The sequence below is a fragment of the Puntigrus tetrazona genome, chromosome 25, assembly GCF_018831695.1.
Source record: "Puntigrus tetrazona isolate hp1 chromosome 25, ASM1883169v1, whole genome shotgun sequence".
Taxonomy (NCBI): Eukaryota; Metazoa; Chordata; class Actinopteri; order Cypriniformes; family Cyprinidae; genus Puntigrus; species Puntigrus tetrazona.
The window spans coordinates 7720161-7738293 of NC_056723.1; the positions used below are offsets into that span (position 1 = coordinate 7720161).

The window sequence follows — 18133 nt, forward strand, 5'->3', positions numbered from 1 at the left end:
AGGTGTATGATAGGGCCCATTGTGTTTGACCCCTAAATGTATTAAAAACTGCACGTTTCTTTTACTTAAAAGTAAGCATCAAAATACAGAATCACAAACCTTTTCATGACTTTCGAGATAGCTGTCAATCAAACACTTCTCCTGGGTCTGCATCATTTGGGATCAACAAGCACCACAGCCTTATGATGTGTTATTCATAATGCTGAGAACTGACTAAAACACTTTACTTGAAAAGCGCAGAGTGGCTTTTAGCTCTGCAGGTCCACTCCTGCCCCGGTCTCCAGCTGTCTTAAAGTCTGCTGACACAGCGTGTGATTAACATATACATGAGAGGTGTTTCACACCTGAGCTTTTAAACAGCATTTCAATGTGCCGTATGTGTCCAAAGTGAATTTTCTATCAGTATTGCAGCTTTAAAATTCATTGTGATGTTTTTTTAGGATAAACAGAAACTTCATATGATATATGCCAATGTACTCAATGACCTCGTTGGATATCAGGACTGTCATGGAACTTTTTCAGCACTTAAAAGTGAGCTTCCTGGCAACCTCAACCATTTCCTTAAGTAGTAAAAGCTGTCTCCGTGAGACATTAAATTGCCATCTGGCTTAATCACCGATAGGTTTGACTCAAGTCAGTGTTACCAAAATGACATCTGGACGCAAAGCAGTTTCATACTGCGATAGTTGCTTAAAGGGACAGTACACCCAAAAATGTTCACCCTTAGGTCTTTCTAAAGCAGCATGCTTTTATTTTTGTGTGGGGAATACAAAATGAGATATTTTGTAAATATGTAAAAAATTATACTGCTCTTTTCCATACGAATGTGTGAATATAGTTCACATATATGTACATTTATAAGAATAAAAACAATGTAGTACAGTATATACTGTTATTTTATGCAGAGCTACCATATAGCTCGACTTGGCGTGAAAACAACTTTTATGAATTTTTAATGCTGTTCTAATATATGTTTATATAATTAAAATATCAAAATCTTTTCTTTCTTTTTTTCCAAAAATTAATTGTACAAGTTTAGAACAACATGAACAATAATGTTCATTCTTTGAGCAAACGGTATCCCTTTAAGAAGACTAGCATATTTAAATAGCCTTGCCAGCGATCAGTCAGACCGCAAACAAAGTATATGATTTATCTGGTTGAGCTGAAGTGTTTCACTACTTCCTCTATATTTAACTGACTCTTAAATATATACTTCTGAACTTAATGTCACTGGATTCCATGGGTGAAAAAACTGGACGAAACTGAAAGTTCCTGGAATAAAACAGTCAGTCCTCTTGCTATTCCCCCTCCGTCTACCCTGTCTAAACTTTCTTTTCTCATCTCTTTCTAGAGTTGTGCAACCTGTGCCAAAGATGAATTGAAGCATTAACAAGCTCAAATGCTGCTGGTGTGTTTCTCTCACTCAAGCCCCAAGCTTACTGGGGCAATACAGCCAAACAAATCTTCTGCCATATTTCACAGCCCCTTGAGTTGTCGCAACCCCAGGCAGATCAATAGGTCGGGTGACAAGATCACACACAGGTTAGTGAATGTGTGAGGTGCCAAACTAACAGCCTGGAAGGTTGTCCTCTATAGACATTTATGGGTAAGTTTGGCCTTTGTATTGTCAGAAAGTGACTGCTTTGGTTTGACCTTTTGGTGAAGCATGCTGTTTGGTCCTGAATATATCTATAGATGGCCTGCCAACAAACCAAAAACGATTATAGAAGAATCCTATTCTCAGTTCAGTAAGAAATAATTAAATTACATAATGTATATATATCTGGAAAACTCATTTTAAAACCAGCAACCATTTTAGGGGAAAAAAAAAAAAAAAAAAAAAAAATATATATATATATATATATATATATATATATATATATATATATATATATATATATATATATATATATATAATATATATATATATATATATATATATGAATAAAGGCTTTTAATGAACCATTTGATATTAGGATATCAGAAATTGATGAAGGAGTGTGTATTTTTGCTGACACTTTTGTACAGATTTCAATAACCGCATTTGTAAACTGATGAGGGAATGGGAAATCATTTTCATTACTATGGCATATTTCCAGTGGGCATTAGTGCAGTCAGTCAGGATGCGTTAATGACATCTGCTGGTGTGCTTCTCTAACTTCTCTCTGATCAGACAAATATGCAGAGTATGCAGATGTTCAAAAGTTATTCTTGTAGATCAGTGATTCTTAACCAGGGCTAGGGGGGCTCAACACGTGTTTAAGGGGGGCACAAAATGATTTAAAAATCATTTTGTGATTTATGAATCCACATCAGTAATTTCAAGCTTGGACTGCCATTACAGCATATATTTTTCCATTCAACATCAATGCATGATCCGTGCTGATTTAAGCAGCCTAAATACGTTTAGAAATGTAACGCTACAATATTCTGTTTATGACAGCAAAATATTCCCAAGAGTTCACTTGGATGTCCATTTAAAGAGAAATTAAAAAACATACTATTTTCATATTTGCAAAATTAGTTAAATGACTTTTGGAAGTCGCAAAATCGGTGTTTTCTCGGTCGTTGGGAGCAGGTTTCACTACTGTGAAATGCAAATCCCGAAATGGAGCAGAAGTGGAGCGTGATTACAAAACTCTTTTAGCGGAGGAGAAATCCCTCCCTTCCACTGAATTTGCTGATCCACTCCTGGTTTCAGTTTGTATTTTGATTGAAAAAAAATAAGTTACCCTATAATAATTACTTTTATAAAACTGTTGTACGTTGTGTTTATGTTGTAGTACTGAACTTCGGGTTGACTGAATACAGATATTTAGAACACAAACACAGTGTGACAACGACACTGCTTGATTATCGTGTATTTTGTTGGAGAAAATCATGCTTTAAAAGACTGCTGGGCCAGGAATAAAAAGGCAGTTAATTCCTGATATCAAAAACATGAGCCCTCAATTCCCTTGCATAAACAAGCACAACAGACGGAGGAGTTCCCAAAATCATCCTCCATGTCTCCTCAGTGCGCAGCCCCCTGTGATTCTTTTCTCCTGCTGCTGCAGCTCGCGGCTGTTCAAACATTCGCGAGCTCTCTTTCTCCTCAGAGCGTCTCACCAAGAATGTCAAGCGTCTATGTCTAGGTTTTGTTTAAAGTCTGAGTCTATTCTCTTTAAGTCTGAGCTCGGTTATCAAGGAGACCGTGTAGGTATTTGTCAGTGTGAATATCCTTTTGAGTAAAGTCAACATCTGAGTCTTCTGTCTCCGCGCTCGCCTTAAATCAATCTCGCGCTCCGCGGGCACGGGACTATCAACGCTCCGCTATCTCCACATCACCTCGGCGGGAATGGATACGGCGTCGTTTCTCTATTTCGTTCGCGCGTGGACCCCGAAATAGACAAGTTTGGTCGATTTGCGCTTCTGTTTGTTTTGACCGTCTTTTCCAGTTCTTTTACTGCGTTTTCTCGCTTGTACTAGACCGCAAACTTGTGTTTGGACAGGCGAAGAAGGGGCGATGATGGACAAAGACGAAATGATTGTGCTGTTAGTTTTCTTAAATGTGCTTTTCGTCCACACGGATGCGTTCAGAAGAGATACCGCAGAGAGACATTCGAGGTCCGAGGGGGGTTTCTGCCGGATCTTGCAGTCGCAGACGCGGGGCGCTCGGAGAGACGGACAGAGCGAGTTTCGCCTCAGAGTTGAAGGAGACCCAGAAACTTACCAACCCGGGAGCACTTACAGAGGTTAGAGGTCACGCAACGTTGCTTTTCGAACAATTTAAGAGGCATTTAGTGCACGCGTGAGCAAAAACAACATGTGCGGAGTTTGTAAACATTGGTGCGTAAAGCGGCGTTTTTGGCGCATCTTCTACAGGTAATCCAGGTTGGCGCTAAGATAGCCCGCTAAAAAGCTTTTATATGGTGAATATGTAGAGTTTTTGTGAATAATTTCGAAAAATGTATATTTTGTATGCACTGAAACCTTTTACCAAAGGGGACATTTGAATTATGGACACTGGGAGATTAGTAGGCTAGCACATTTTGCTCTGGATTGGTTGGATACCTCAAATTTACATACAACATTCGCATATTTGTCTGCTAGAATATAAAAAAAGTAGGTTAAATTTACTATGTATAACTTAACAGTGTAAAATAGTGTCAAAAGAGTGCTGTAGCAGCTCTGCCGTACTGTAACATTAATGGAAATGGCCATGTTGGGCATGAATTATTATGATAATCACGTTCATGATTGTTATCTCACTTAAAACATTTGCATTCAGACTATATAGTTCTCATTAACAAGAACACTGAATAACAAATATAGAGATATATCAAACTGTAAGCGAACAACTTTTGACGAGTGTTGCAAATGTATTCCGTACTTGTATATTCCCTTTTTTCAAGGAAAAATGTGTGTTACAACTTCCATGTCTACTCGGTCCTTCCACACACATGTATATAAATGCAGATTTAATATTGTCAGATATTCAGAAGAAACCAGTTCTGCAATTTATAGTCCATTATAATTGGGTTTTCAGTCATAATAATGTGAAATTATACGTTTTTTTGTCCTTTAAATCCATGTTTTCAAACTGCTTTTACTGTCACTTTGGAAGAATAATGGTCATTGCTAACCGGTTAAACTGTTACAAACTGTTACTAACCATCCCCGCCTATGCACATAAGAATCAGATCAAAAACGCTAGAACAACTGTGATTTTTTTTTTTTTTCTTCACGGGTTGGGTTGTACTTGAATGTTTACATGATAATTTACCTGTCAGGACCATTGTAATGTCAAAACGCACCATAACCTGATATTCGCAGCAATTTGGATTCATGTAAGTGGGCTTCATTAAGCTGCAGATGCCTTTTTACGAGGGTGTTATGCCCGGCGTGTTTGTACACGCATATGTATTCAGCGCTCCATGTGAAAAGCCCTTGCACAACCCACACGCTTACACGCAAACGTATGTGCCAAATGCGAGAGCAGTTTGCGACTTGCCCTGGCACACTGTTGAGATCTGACCTACCGTTAAGCTCATTTCTGGTACCTCTGACCTATATTTTGTTCTCCTTCTCTCTCTTTCTATCCAGTGAGTTTGTATGCCTCCAGCCCATCTTACTTTCGTGGCTTTACCCTCATTGCTCTGAAGGAAGGAAGAGAGGGCGTCACTCCTGACGATTACGCCGGCACTTTCAAGGTGAGGGATTGCAATGACCCTGTATAACTGCCTTGAACTATGGCAGTCACAGATGACAGTCTAATTGCAGTCTCTGCAAAGTGATTTGCAGTTTATGTCAGGTTGTGTCTGTACGTTCGTATTTATATGTGGTTTGTTTTATGAAGAAAAATGTTTAACCCTTTGGCGCGTCAAGGAAAAAAAAACAAGAACGTGGTCATACCTTTTTTTGTGGTCCAAAATGATGGTTCTAATGTGGTGCAGCAACACTTTTATTGGCCAGATCAAAAAATCAAAACAAAAAGAGCTAATATATAAATAGATACTGTATACTATATTATATATAGGCCTAGAGAGAGGGAATTCATTATTCATTGTTGGATTAGGTTGTCATAAGTAAAAAAGAAAAAAAAAAAAAACATTAACATATAGCGAGGAAAGCTATGGAATTATAACTAAAGGTCAAAGGGAATCACCCCGATTTGATAAAAGTAGCTGTTGTGGATGTCAGCATCAGAGGGTTAAGTGTTTTAAGGATTTCGGATCCATCTTTTTCCAGCGAGCAGAGCTGTGTGAAGTACTCTAAGACATGCTGCTCCTCATTGGTAACGCACTGACCGTCTCAGAGCCGTGTCCTTTCTGAAAGACAGGACCCCTATCATTTAGTGCTCTCCACATCAAGCCGCAGTGCTTCCCAGACTGAAGCAGGAAGGCTGTTAGCGCGGCATCTCTCCCCCCAGATCTCATTAGCTGTGGCTGCCGCTCAGCACTCCTTACCGCTGTGTTTTTCAGCGCTCAGATTGCCTGGCGGATGTTAGCAGACGTCCTCTGTTGAGGTCTTTAACTGGGGATTCTCGTCTTGACAAACTAAATTGAAGGAACGAAAAAAAGCACTGTAAAGGCAACTGCAAAAGGACAAGAGACAACAATAAAAAGCTGTGGTTTGTTTGAAACGTTTAAGGAGCAGGGATGAAAAATTATATCTGAGGTGTTGAAAATAAACTCTTTTTAAATTGTAGTTCGAAACACAAGTGTGAGTGAGTTTTTAGAAATGGAAATGAAATTTTAATTCTGGTTTCAGAAATTTTCTAGGGTGTTGACTCTAAAAAGTGCATTTCAGAAATTGTTAGTACATATTTATGTATTTACTGTGTATATGTATTATGTAAATACACATGCATATATATATGTGTGTGTGTGTATATGTATATATACACACACACACACACACACACACACACATATATATATATATATATATATATATATATATATATATATATATATATATATATATATATATATAAGTTGAATTAAAATCCCAGAAATACCCTTTAGTTTTTTGATTAGATTGGTGTTTTTAAATGGAATAGATCAGGATCTCATTTATTTTTTTATTTTATACTTTTTTTTTTATATTATTTATATATACAATATATTGTGTGATTATAATGTCTGAGAGAACCATTAACATGTCCCCTGTAGTATAATGACACAATTTATAACATGGAAATCTATTTTTACAAGCCCAAGTTTAGCAGGGAGCTTGACCCATTTATTAGGTTGCTCTTGTGTAATGTAATTTTTGCCCATTGAAAATGATAGCAAACACATTTGCTACGTGAAGCTTTAAATCTCTGAGAAGTTTAGCTCAGTAATTTGATCAGTGACCCCGACCGTGACCCGCATTATCTGCAAAATAAAACCTATCTAGATGTTTTCTGCATTACGTTTTGATACACTCAGAAAAGTTTGCAGACATAACCTCATTCCGAGTTGTTTGCTACCCGTGTCTGTTTACCGTGCCTTTCAAAATATTCATATTCATCAGTCATCATGACAGTTCATATACAAAGCTGCTGCACTTCTTATGCTAGCAAGAATTGACAAACAACTCTCGGGCCAAACCAGAATGGCTGAAATAAACATCGCGACATCTCGCCACTCGTTTCACTTAATCTCTCCAAGGAACCCCTTCAAGATGAAACATCCCCAATTCCTTCAGGAGACGCGGTTATTCACTCAAGCCACTGAGTTTTGTGCGTGTGAGAGAGACAAACTGAAAGAGGGAGAGTTTAAGTGAGCAAACAGAAAACGGCTTTCGCTGTCCCTCAGGAGCAAGGCCACACAGCCTCGCCAGGAGCCACAATTAAAACAAACACGCCTCTCCTCTCCTCTGTTTTGTACAGCTTTCTCCCAGATGGTTCACGGCATTTTTAAGGCAGCCACTTACAGCCCTTTTTTTACCCAGGAAACAATGCACCGGGCTGCTCGGCCCGCATGGCCTCTTTTAAAATAAACACTTGGAGAGCGACTGTTGCACAGCATATCTCAAGCATATCTTTACAAAGTTTAGCCTAGTTTCCCTATCAATTCAGAAATTTCCGGTTCACCGTTTTGTTTTTAGTCTGAACAAGGGTGCGCTCAAAGATGCCAAAATCGCAGCTTTTACTTGCTTTGCAGAAAAGAAGGGCAGAACCAGAGGATACTGTGCGCAGCTTTGGGGTTTGCATGACTGTATGTGTGTGTGTGAAAGAGTGGGAAGTGGAAATGGAGAGAACGAGAGAGAGTGAGAAAGAGGGAGGAAGAACTTAATGCACCACGCGCATGGATTTTACTCTTCGATGGACTTTGGCAGCGATTTGGTTTTGAAACTTGCAAACAAAATTGTACTCCTCCATCCCCACTGGAATTTTTCCATCACTTGGACAATGCGATTTTACAAACAATATCAGTAATGCATATCTAGGATTTATATCACATGTACGTTTTTTACATACTGTATGCGTGTGTATTTATATATGGGTCAAAGACGTCGAGATTTCTGCATTAGAAGAAGTTCACGAAAGTGCATTAAAAAGTAAGTAAAGCGTCTACTTTTAAGGATTCAAATTGTAAAATCAAAAAATTCTTAGTATTTGGGGTGAAAGTAATTCATCTTTTAACGTGTCATAAATAGATTTTCGTTCTATGCCTGACAGGATTGCTACACTGAATGATATTTTAGTGGGTGAATTTAGTAAATCATTTAAGATTAATTTAAACAGAAAACCTTTTAATTTTGGGGGAAAAAAACATCAACAATTGAAAGCGGTATTACACTTTGTCTATTTTTTATGGTCTTTGACCCATATACATAATATATATACAATACACACACATATATAAACATTTTTTTCTTTTTTCCTTTTTAGATGTGATTAATTGCATTTGATCATTTGACAGTCCTAATTATATATATATATATATATATATATATATATATATATATATGTGTTTGTGTGTGTGTGTGTATGTGCAATAACCTGAATCTTATTTGCCGAGCACCCAAATTCCCATTCAACCAAACCATGAGTGTTTACATTTGCTGTCATTAATTTTAACATAAACACGCTACCATTCTTTTTTAAATTATGCTTTTATATCACCGTTTTTTTCATAAAGCTCAGTGCTATTTGATTGGTGCAATTAACTTTGCAATATTACCGCCTGAGGAAAGCAAGTGATTAAACAATGCTATTAAAAATGGAGATTTAAATTACATTTTTAGTTATTATGGAAACAGTAATTAATCAAATGATGACCAAATGATGAAGAAGAGCATTATTATAATCAGACATTTAATCAACATTCTAAAAAGCCAATTTATGTGCGTGGATTACAGAAACGCATTTGTCTCAGTTATTTCTTGTTCCCAAAAAAAATCCTGTCAAAATGTTGCCTCATGGGTTAACGTGAACTTTTGGTTTAAGTAGCACAGAACCGTAAGTTACAAATATTTGTCCTCTCTACTGAAAGATGTTGAAAGAGCTGTCATGTACAGTTAGTCATCTTGGCCCACCAAATGAAATTTGATTCTAAAGTACATCAGTGAGCTCATTTACGGTACTAGTTTACTGTTTGGTTGGAAACTGTTGCGTAATTGGGCTAAAAGAAAAATTAAATTAATCAGATTCTTGGAATTTTGTATGTCATTCGGTTTTATGTTATTTTCAAGGCTCTCCTAAAAATGAAAATCATTCACTCATTCTTGTGATGTTTCAAATGTGTATGGTCTTATTCTGGCATGTTTTTCATATAAATATTTTACATGAAATGACATTTTATAGTGACCACAGTTTGTATAACTTAATAAAAGACATAAAAATAGAATACAATATAATAAAATATATTATAGTAAACTAAAAAATATAATATCTGAAGTTCTTTAAATAGTACATAGGTGGTTAAATGGTAGTTATTTATGCAGATTTGAAAAAAAATGTCAAATGTTTTGTATGTTAACAAAAGATTTCTATTTCGAATTAACACTTGTCTTTCTTTTCCTCAAATAATTATTTTAAAAAAGCTAAATCGTTTCCACTAAATATTTAGCAGCACTATAATAAACATAATACAGCACAATATTACCGTTTTTATTGTTTTTTTTTGATCAAATAAATGCAGCATGAGAAACTTCTCTTAAAAAGATTAAATAATGTAACAATACTCTCTGTTCCACAGCTCATTGATGAAAGTGACACACAGTTCATGACCAGCTGCCCTCCGGCCGTCACAGAGAGCATTCCCAGAAGACGCACAAGGATACAGGTGTTCTGGACAGCGCCACCTTCTGGCAGCGGTTGTATCACCCTTAAGTGAGTTATCGTATTACTTTTCATTTTTACTATGGTCTTGGATAGCAATAATTGAATGGGAATCCAGGGATTTAGGCTAAAAATATGAAGATCTGTGGTGCTGATAGATTATTGAATAAATAATAAAAGCAAACAGAACAGTCTGGGGCTCTACACTAAGTTTAGTGTCTAGAATACAATGCTGTGTCTGAGCACTTGTCTCATTTAGTCAGCGTTTTATCAGTCACCTTCTGGGAAAGTATTGAAAAAGGAAAACAGAACAGTCTTTTTCAATGATATTTGAAGCTGAGTAAACAAAAATGTATTTAGGACCATCGATAGAAGATGTGATTATGATTGATTGATGTTGGGCTGTTATTGTATATTAATCTTAAGCCGTTGAAATCGCCCTTGAGTGTTCCCATCATCTCTTGGAGGCTGCGAATCAAAGATGATTAAGAAACTTTGAAATATTCTTGTTTGGATATTTTAAAAATCCAAACAACATCCTCCCACTTCATTTTCCTTTACATACAGCACAAGCATACAACAGCGGTTTTCAACCAAACAAAATCTGAATTATCTGTCGGTGTTTTGGTGTCAGTTTTTCCACTCCACCCCCTCATGTTTTCATGCTGTCTTTGTATCTTTATCTCTCTTTCTCCCACTCCTTTTGAGGTTATAAACAACTTTAAGTGTGTTTGATGCATTAAAGACATCTGAAAGTCTCTCTTTTCGCTCCAGTTGGACACGCTGCGATGCGTATGTGCATTTTTCCACATTATGGGTGCCTACCCTCAAAACTCGCTTTCCAGCAACTCTCACTTTCTGAAAGCCTCTGAATGCCAATCTGTTGGCCTGTTTACACTTGTTGTGAACCAGTGAGGTCTGGAATACCAGGAGAAAGCTCTATGTTAGCATTCTCATTCACTTTAATGGGAAGGATGCCATTTGAATCCTGCCAGTTTTGCTCATGTAGTCTGAACTTTTTTTGATCCAATCACCTGTGCCCTTAAAGAGCTTCAAATATTGCAAATGTTCCTCAGATGTGATTGTTTGACATGCAAAAACCAGTGAAGTTTGTTCTCACATATCACACAATATCACACTTTTGAGGTTCCACAAGAACCGATGAGATTTGTTCTTGTGCATCACGCAAGTGATTTCGCAAGAACTGATAGGGTTTGTTTTTGCATGTCCTGTAAGCACTTTGAGGTGTTCTTGCGTGTCAAGTTTGGTCATGCAGTTGTGTCTCTTCAGAAGACCTGTACTGTGTCCAAATATGCCTACTTTAAGACTATATAGTAAACAGCATCTGTAAAATTAGAAACTGGCTGACCCACTACTGTTGCGAGAGACTGAAGTGTGCATGGACACTTCAAAATTAAAAATTTTTAATGATTGTGAAATAAGTTTGAAATAAAGTGTAGTATCTACTTGGCATTATGTGAATGCAGATTTGGAGTAAGCAATTTTACTTTTACAATGACTTTATGAACTTTTTGACATTTTAGAAAATTGGTTGGCTAATTAAAATTTTGTACTAGTGTTCATTTTGTTAACGAAAACTATGGTGAAGAATGTTAGTTGTCAAGCTTTTGTCCCTTGACTAAAATGAGACGATGATGAGGTCAGTAAAAGACAACCGTGTGACTGTATTCAACTGAACATTCAATAACGATGATTAAATGTATTTTTAAAAAATAAAAGCTTTACTAAGCTCTTTTTATTTTCATCAAATGAGGAGACAAAATATATTTTCTCCTCATTTTCTCACCATTTGCCATTCTCTCCTGTTCTTTATCATCTTACTCATTCATCCCTGTTGTTCTGTCTCTGACACCCTGTACTTTTCTTTTTTTTTTTACTTTTTAAAATGGATAGCAATCTCTCCTCCACCTCACTCAGAACCCATATCACCTACCCAGATCTCGTCTCCGTCCATCTGCGAACTTGAGGAATTATTATTGTAGCTTTTAATTTATCCATCTGTCTTATTAGGGCAAGGATGTCTGTTTTTTTTCCAATAACATTTTCAGGAAAGCATCTGCTGTGCCAACGCGTTGGATCTGCTGTCACTTCGCCTTGGCGTGTCAGAACCGTGGAGACATTGCACCTTGTAGCACCGGGCCGAATGCCAGCGCTCAGGCTCCCAAACACAACTGGCAACGGTGCTCAATGAACATCAAATAAAAGTGCAATTACATCTGGAATCCCTCCAGCACTTTTCTAGTGAAATGTCAAACAGTCCAGGGATTGGAAGGAAGTTTTGATCTGGATTTTGTTTCCTTTGATTCTCTGGTGCCATCAAGCTGTGGAAGGCAGATAAGATGCGGTAAACGTGATGGTTTTGTTGACAAGCTTTGGGACTCTGGAGATAAATGGCTTTCAGGTGCTCAGATGAGACGATCAAGACCAAATACCAACAGAGGAGACGTCTTAAGAAGTTTTAAGAAGAATGGATCAAGTCTTGAGCAGTTATACTTTGTTGGCCACTGTTAAGGTCCTTTCATGTAACCTGTACACCTTTTCTACAAGTCACGTCACTTTTGCACCAAATGAACATATATTCATATACCCTTTGGAATACAGGCATAAGCTGTGATTTGTCATATAACTATTAGGGATGTCTCAAGCTGGTTTTAGGGATCGTGATCATTTTGATGAAGGATCGTCAGTCTTTAAAGCTCTGTAAATATTGGCCACAGATGCAGGGATTTATTTTACATTTCCTCAAGTTGATTACTCACTAAAAACTCCCACAGGTCATGTTTCCATGCTGCTTTATGTATTTTGACATAACAAAGATATATATATATATATATATATATATATATATATATATATATTATATATATATATATATCAATGTTTAGGTATTTTGCTGGAGCATTATTATGCACTTAATTACTACTAATAAATATTTTTAGCAATAATTAATTTCTTAATTTAGCAAATTAAGAGACACTAAAATATACATATTTTAATTTAATTTTAATTAATTATTGGATTCATATTTATATACTTTTTAATGTTAATATTGGCTTTGTTTTATTGTTGTATTATGTACTATTTTCTCTTACCGAGAATTGTCACAGCACATATTATTCCTCCTCTATTGGTTTTGCTTCTATTTTCCTCATTTCTAAGTCCCTTTGGATAAAAGCATCTGCTAAATGTCTAAATGTAATGTAAATGTAAATAAATTTCATTCAAACCTGCAGTAATTAAATTTATGATACTGAAGAAGTACAAGTACACCTGTAGAATTGCTACTAACTTAGAATAAAATTAACAGCAGCTCACGCTGTTTCCGCACAGCGTTTGTTGTGAAAGGACCTTGAAGAGAAAACGGCAATCAGACATTTTCACAGTGCGCTTCTCGGCAGTAATTTAATAATACAAATACATCTCATGATTCGATCCCACTTTATTTACTTTATATTACCTTTGAGTGTCAATTTGTTTTGTTTTGCTTGCATTGTGTGAAAGGGCCATGAATTCTCCATGAATAGATACAGCATTCAAGGATCTTTTCTGTGTCAAATAGGGTGCTACTCAGTTTCTCAAAATGCACTTTGCAAAGCACAGATGAGCCAAAAATGTGTCATATTGCAAACACCTTCACATTTTGATAAGGCCAGCACCAGATTCTCTTGTAAGCCACCCACATAAAACATGTAGGATTTTTCTCAGGAGGGCATAGCGTTATGGTCAGACCAACTGCAAGCCACATCCTTGACTGACAGCAACGGCAATGGGCTCTAGTAGGACAGTAGCGGGGCTCTCCATTGATATATCGCATGGGTCGATGAAAGCAGAGTGTGGCTAGGTCTCTGGGGTACTCCATCAGCGGCAGGTTTAAAAGAGATTCAAACCTCCACCGCCCCCCTGAACATAGATGGCACTCTTGAATACATTAGCTTTTTCTCCAACGCCTGCTAAACATATTGGCATCGGTTGATGTCTCTATACGGCTTCATTCTAAAAGCCGAACAGTTTAAAGCATTCAGGACGCTGACTGGAGTCATTGAAATATGCTCTCGGATAGTAGCATTATGCAAATGCAGCATTATGCATTGAAGCCTTTGTTAAAAAGATGCATCGTCTGTTCCCACTACAATACAATTTTGAATGCGATAATGGTGGTACAGCAAATGTAAAAGCGCACTTTCTCAGAACTATATCTAAAAGGCAGATAAAAGGCAGAAAAAGTTGGATGAACATTGTAATGTCTTCATTACAGGGCCAGCGTTGTGCAGCGAAGAATCATTTTCTTTCAAGATGAGGGCTCACTTACCAAAAGACTCTGTGAGAAAGGTAATTTTAAAGCTGTATTTCTCATGCACATCCCTCTGATAGCATTTTTACATCTACAGAATCAGTTTTTTTTTTGTTTATTCCTGTCATGCTCAGTGAACAAACCTCCTTCCCTGTCATCTGCCTTTAATGTTTCTGAATAAAATATATGCCTTGTAAGTGGTTGTGTTTATGCATGCCACATCAAGTTTTTGTATGTTTAATGTTTGAATAGGCTAGAGTGTGTGTGGAAGGAGGAGGTTAAATGCACATGTGCATTGTTATGTGACAATAAAAGGAGAAACACATTCTCAGCAGTTGGATGGAAATAAGGACGTAAAATGGAAATAATGGACACAATGCAATTGAAGACAAATAACTATAATCTTCTGATCGTTGTGGATTGCAGATCCAGTTGCGACGACTGAAAAACCTGTTCAAGAGTGCTGTGCTTGTGGAACTGCCAAGTATAGAGTCACTTTCTATGGAAACTGGTCCGAGAAGATCCATCCCAAAGACTACCCAAGTAAGAACAAACCCTTAAGACATTTGATATATTACATGCATTTTCCATATCCTTTTTAAGTTTGATACATGTGTTTAAAATCATGCAATATCTTTATGTAAAACTCTTTATATATACTCTCTCTATCATGACACACACACACATATATGTGTGTGTGTGTGTGTGTGTGTGTGTGTGTGTGCGTGTGTGTGTGTGTCAGGTACTACAATTAGGTTTTAAAAAGCAATGAAAACACATTCTTGATATGCTTTAATGCCACTCTGATTAGAAAAGACACTTTCTTGCAGAAGAAGTTGTAACATGGCCTGAGGTGGGCAGCAATATCTTTTTCCTGCAGCTTTAGCTCTCAGGGCTGGTTTGCTAATATAGCAGTCAGCAGGAGAGCTGGTTCGTTACCTATGTGTGTGGCAGCAATGATCCAATCTGTTATTTACTGTCTGGCAAGCAACAAGACTACAGCCTGGGCTGCGATACTTTGTGAGATAAGAGAAGCAAGGCGGATGTTGCCACAAAACGCACTGCTGCTAGTTAATAGGTCTGTGGAAACAGACGTTGATGTATGCTGTAGGTTCTTTAAAGAGAGACAAGAGTAGAAGCTTAGATGTATGAAGATACACTCTAGAGAACAACTTACTTTAGTAGTGCAATTAACTGGGGCGATTTAGCTTTATATGAAGCTGCAGCTCGAAAAATCCCTTATTTGTTTCACCGCTGTTGTTTCTGTCCCAAAGGACGTGCTAATCATTGGTCGGCTCTCATTGGCGCGTCTCACTCGAGGAGCTATGTGTTATGGGAGTACGGAGGTTTCGCCAGTGAAGGAGTCAAGCAGGTGGCTGAGTATGGATCACCCGTCAAAATGGAGGAGGAGATTCGACAAAAGGTAGGCCTTCTGGCTAAGTGCGACGAGATGAGATATCCGGATCAGACAGATGAAGTTCAACATGAAAGCTAATGCTGAAGTAATTGCTCGACTTTCAAGCCGAGTTGTGCTTTCAGTGGGATTAGCAGCTGTTTATCCGAAAGAGATTGAATTTAAATGTTTCGCGTCGGCCAGGATTAGGCTCGTTGCATTTCTGATGCTTTTTCAATTCGCTGTTTGTTTAGGATTGTTTTAAGACTAGCCGAAAGGGACGAATCTGAACGAATAGTTTAAGTAACCGAGTCAGTGTTTTTGAACAAATCATTTCTCTTTCTCTTCCTCTGACACTGAAAATCTTCCTTGGAAGTGCGTGACTGCTTTGGTCGCTTGATAAACATAGGCTCTAGGTGACAAAATGGAGGAAAACAAATCAGTCTGCTTTATTGTCTTTGGTTGAGAAAGACCTTAATGTGCTTAAAAGCTATTTTTTTATCTTTTAGCTGACACAGAGTTTAATAAGCCATAACAAGACTCGTTTTGGTTGTGAATGACTCTGTGATTAAATGGTTGATTCATTGACTCACAATAGAAGAAAAGCCATTTGTCTCAGCCTAATGATAAAAATTACAGAAAGAATGAATCATATTGGTGAATGGGATGAATCAAAATCCCCAGTACTAGAAGCAATACCCTTTATCATAGAAGTTTTTTCATCTATAATAATTGATTTAAAGTTTTGTCAGCACCCGCAAAATCAAATCAAATTCCATTAGCTTACTTATTGCTTTCACTCCATCAAAAGTTGCTTGGCACTCATTTTATGTTTCTGAAGTTCCCCGCGCACACACGGCATCGGAAATAACATGTCAAAGGTTGATCAGTTAACGGAGGGTTCTGCCTAGCATCTTAATTAAACACATTAGTCAGTATCAGCCAATCTTCACATTGCTGTAATTTAATGTTAATTTCCGACTCTTGAAAGACACGTTAACAATCGCATGCAGTCTGAGACGGAAGGTCATTCAGCAGCTTTGTAGGAAGGTGTGTGCAGTATAATTCAGCGTTAACACCGGCTGCCTCCATGAGGATTTTAAAGGTCACCTGGGAAAGGTTCATACCCTACATGTTCCCATTTGTCTTTCACACAATGCACTGTAGGTGGATTTGCAGTGCACTTCTTGACACATCTCAGATTGATGGTCACAGAGTCATTATGTCTTCACCCACGCATTTTTGTTAATTTTTTTATTTTGCTAATTGATTTCTAATTAAGTGTTGGTTGTATAATCCTAGCGATATAATATACACATGTAATACACACATAAAATGTTTACATCTACATATTACAAATAATTAATTTCATAATTCTTGTCACAAAAAATTCACCATAAAAATACTAGATTAAATAATAATAATAATAATAATAATAAAAAAACACTCAAGCTCACTGAAGACAAGTGAACAGTCAGTTATTAAATGAGAATGAGAAACTAATTACTAGCAATGGGCCAATAAACAATAGAAAAAAATAAATGAGAAATGCCTTGTATAAAGTTTATTCATTTCGATTTATTCAAATGTAATGTTATGAATAGAAATGTTACCAAACTTTAGAATTAAACACTTTGACAGTATGCCAGTGATAACAGTAAAGAGAAAAGAATTGCACGTCTGTGCACGTGATTGAATTGAAACCGCATGAAAACCCCGTGAAGAACTAGTGTATGTCTGATATTTTATGTTTGCACTGTAGTGAACAGCTGAAAGCTGTTGTTCATTACTTTTACAGAATATTTATATTTATATTGTACTTAATTTGTGGTGCACTTGGAATAGAATTTCCTTTAGCTAGAGTTAAGGTTTAATAAAGAAATGGTCACTTTAAGTTGCCTAGTTAAGAAAAAACTTAAAAAATTGAGAATCAGTCAAACCTTTTGCCATATCGCCCAGCCCTATAAAAGGCAATCAAATGTACAAAAACACTGCATATTCTTTACCCTGTCAATTTAATATATAGGTATTTTTCTTTGTATCAAAGTTACAGAAGTGGTTTAGTCAAGAGCAGTGAGAAATGTCCTCTCTTTTGTTGTTTAATTAGCATGAGTGACAGGCTGCAGCAATACTGACTGCTGTCACTTTAAGAGCTGCCTAGGTCAACATTTAGTTGCTCGTTAAAAATATAGTAATAATGTATTTGTCAGAAATCAATCATTTAAATAAAAATTTATTCTTTAATTGTGTAAGGAATTATATCATATATAAAATGTGTGTATACAGCATATGATGTTTTGCTAAATCAAGACTAATTCTATTCATTGCGGTATCAAAATGAAAAAGTACTGGATCATAAGACGTCTCATCAGATTTAATCTTTCATTTACAGTATTCCTAGAAGGTCTTAGAATTTTGTTCATTGTCTTGGGGCATGGCTGACAAATTTGCCCACAATTATTTATTGATCTGTGCTACAGGCACTTTCGTGCTGTCAACATTTGTTTCGTTTGGCATTGCAAACAAGTACATTAAAAGTCCTGTCTACACAGTTCTTCCTACAAAGCAGAAAATTCACAAGTAAACAAGTTTAACAATGAAAAATCAATATTAAAATTACAAAGACACATAGACACAATACAGAAGTGCAGTAGACAAAGCCACCGGC

The 18133-nt window shown here is 36.8% G+C and overlaps 1 protein-coding gene across 2 annotated transcripts in view; it reads left to right on the top strand.

Annotated features, from left to right (window-relative positions):
• The first annotated feature begins 3029 nt into the window (after positions 1-3029).
• Positions 3030-18133, top strand: part of spon1b (spondin 1b) — a 57370-nt gene continuing 42266 nt past the window's right edge. For both annotated transcript variants that reach the window (XM_043228363.1, XM_043228364.1), the window contains exons 1-6: positions 3030-3737; positions 5089-5195; positions 9678-9811; positions 14037-14110; positions 14499-14615; positions 15347-15495. In XM_043228363.1, coding sequence (XP_043084298.1) covers positions 3509-3737; positions 5089-5195; positions 9678-9811; positions 14037-14110; positions 14499-14615; positions 15347-15495 — 810 coding nt within the window. In that variant the 5' untranslated portion in view covers positions 3030-3508. The remainder of the gene's footprint in view (positions 3738-5088; positions 5196-9677; positions 9812-14036; positions 14111-14498; positions 14616-15346; positions 15496-18133) is intronic.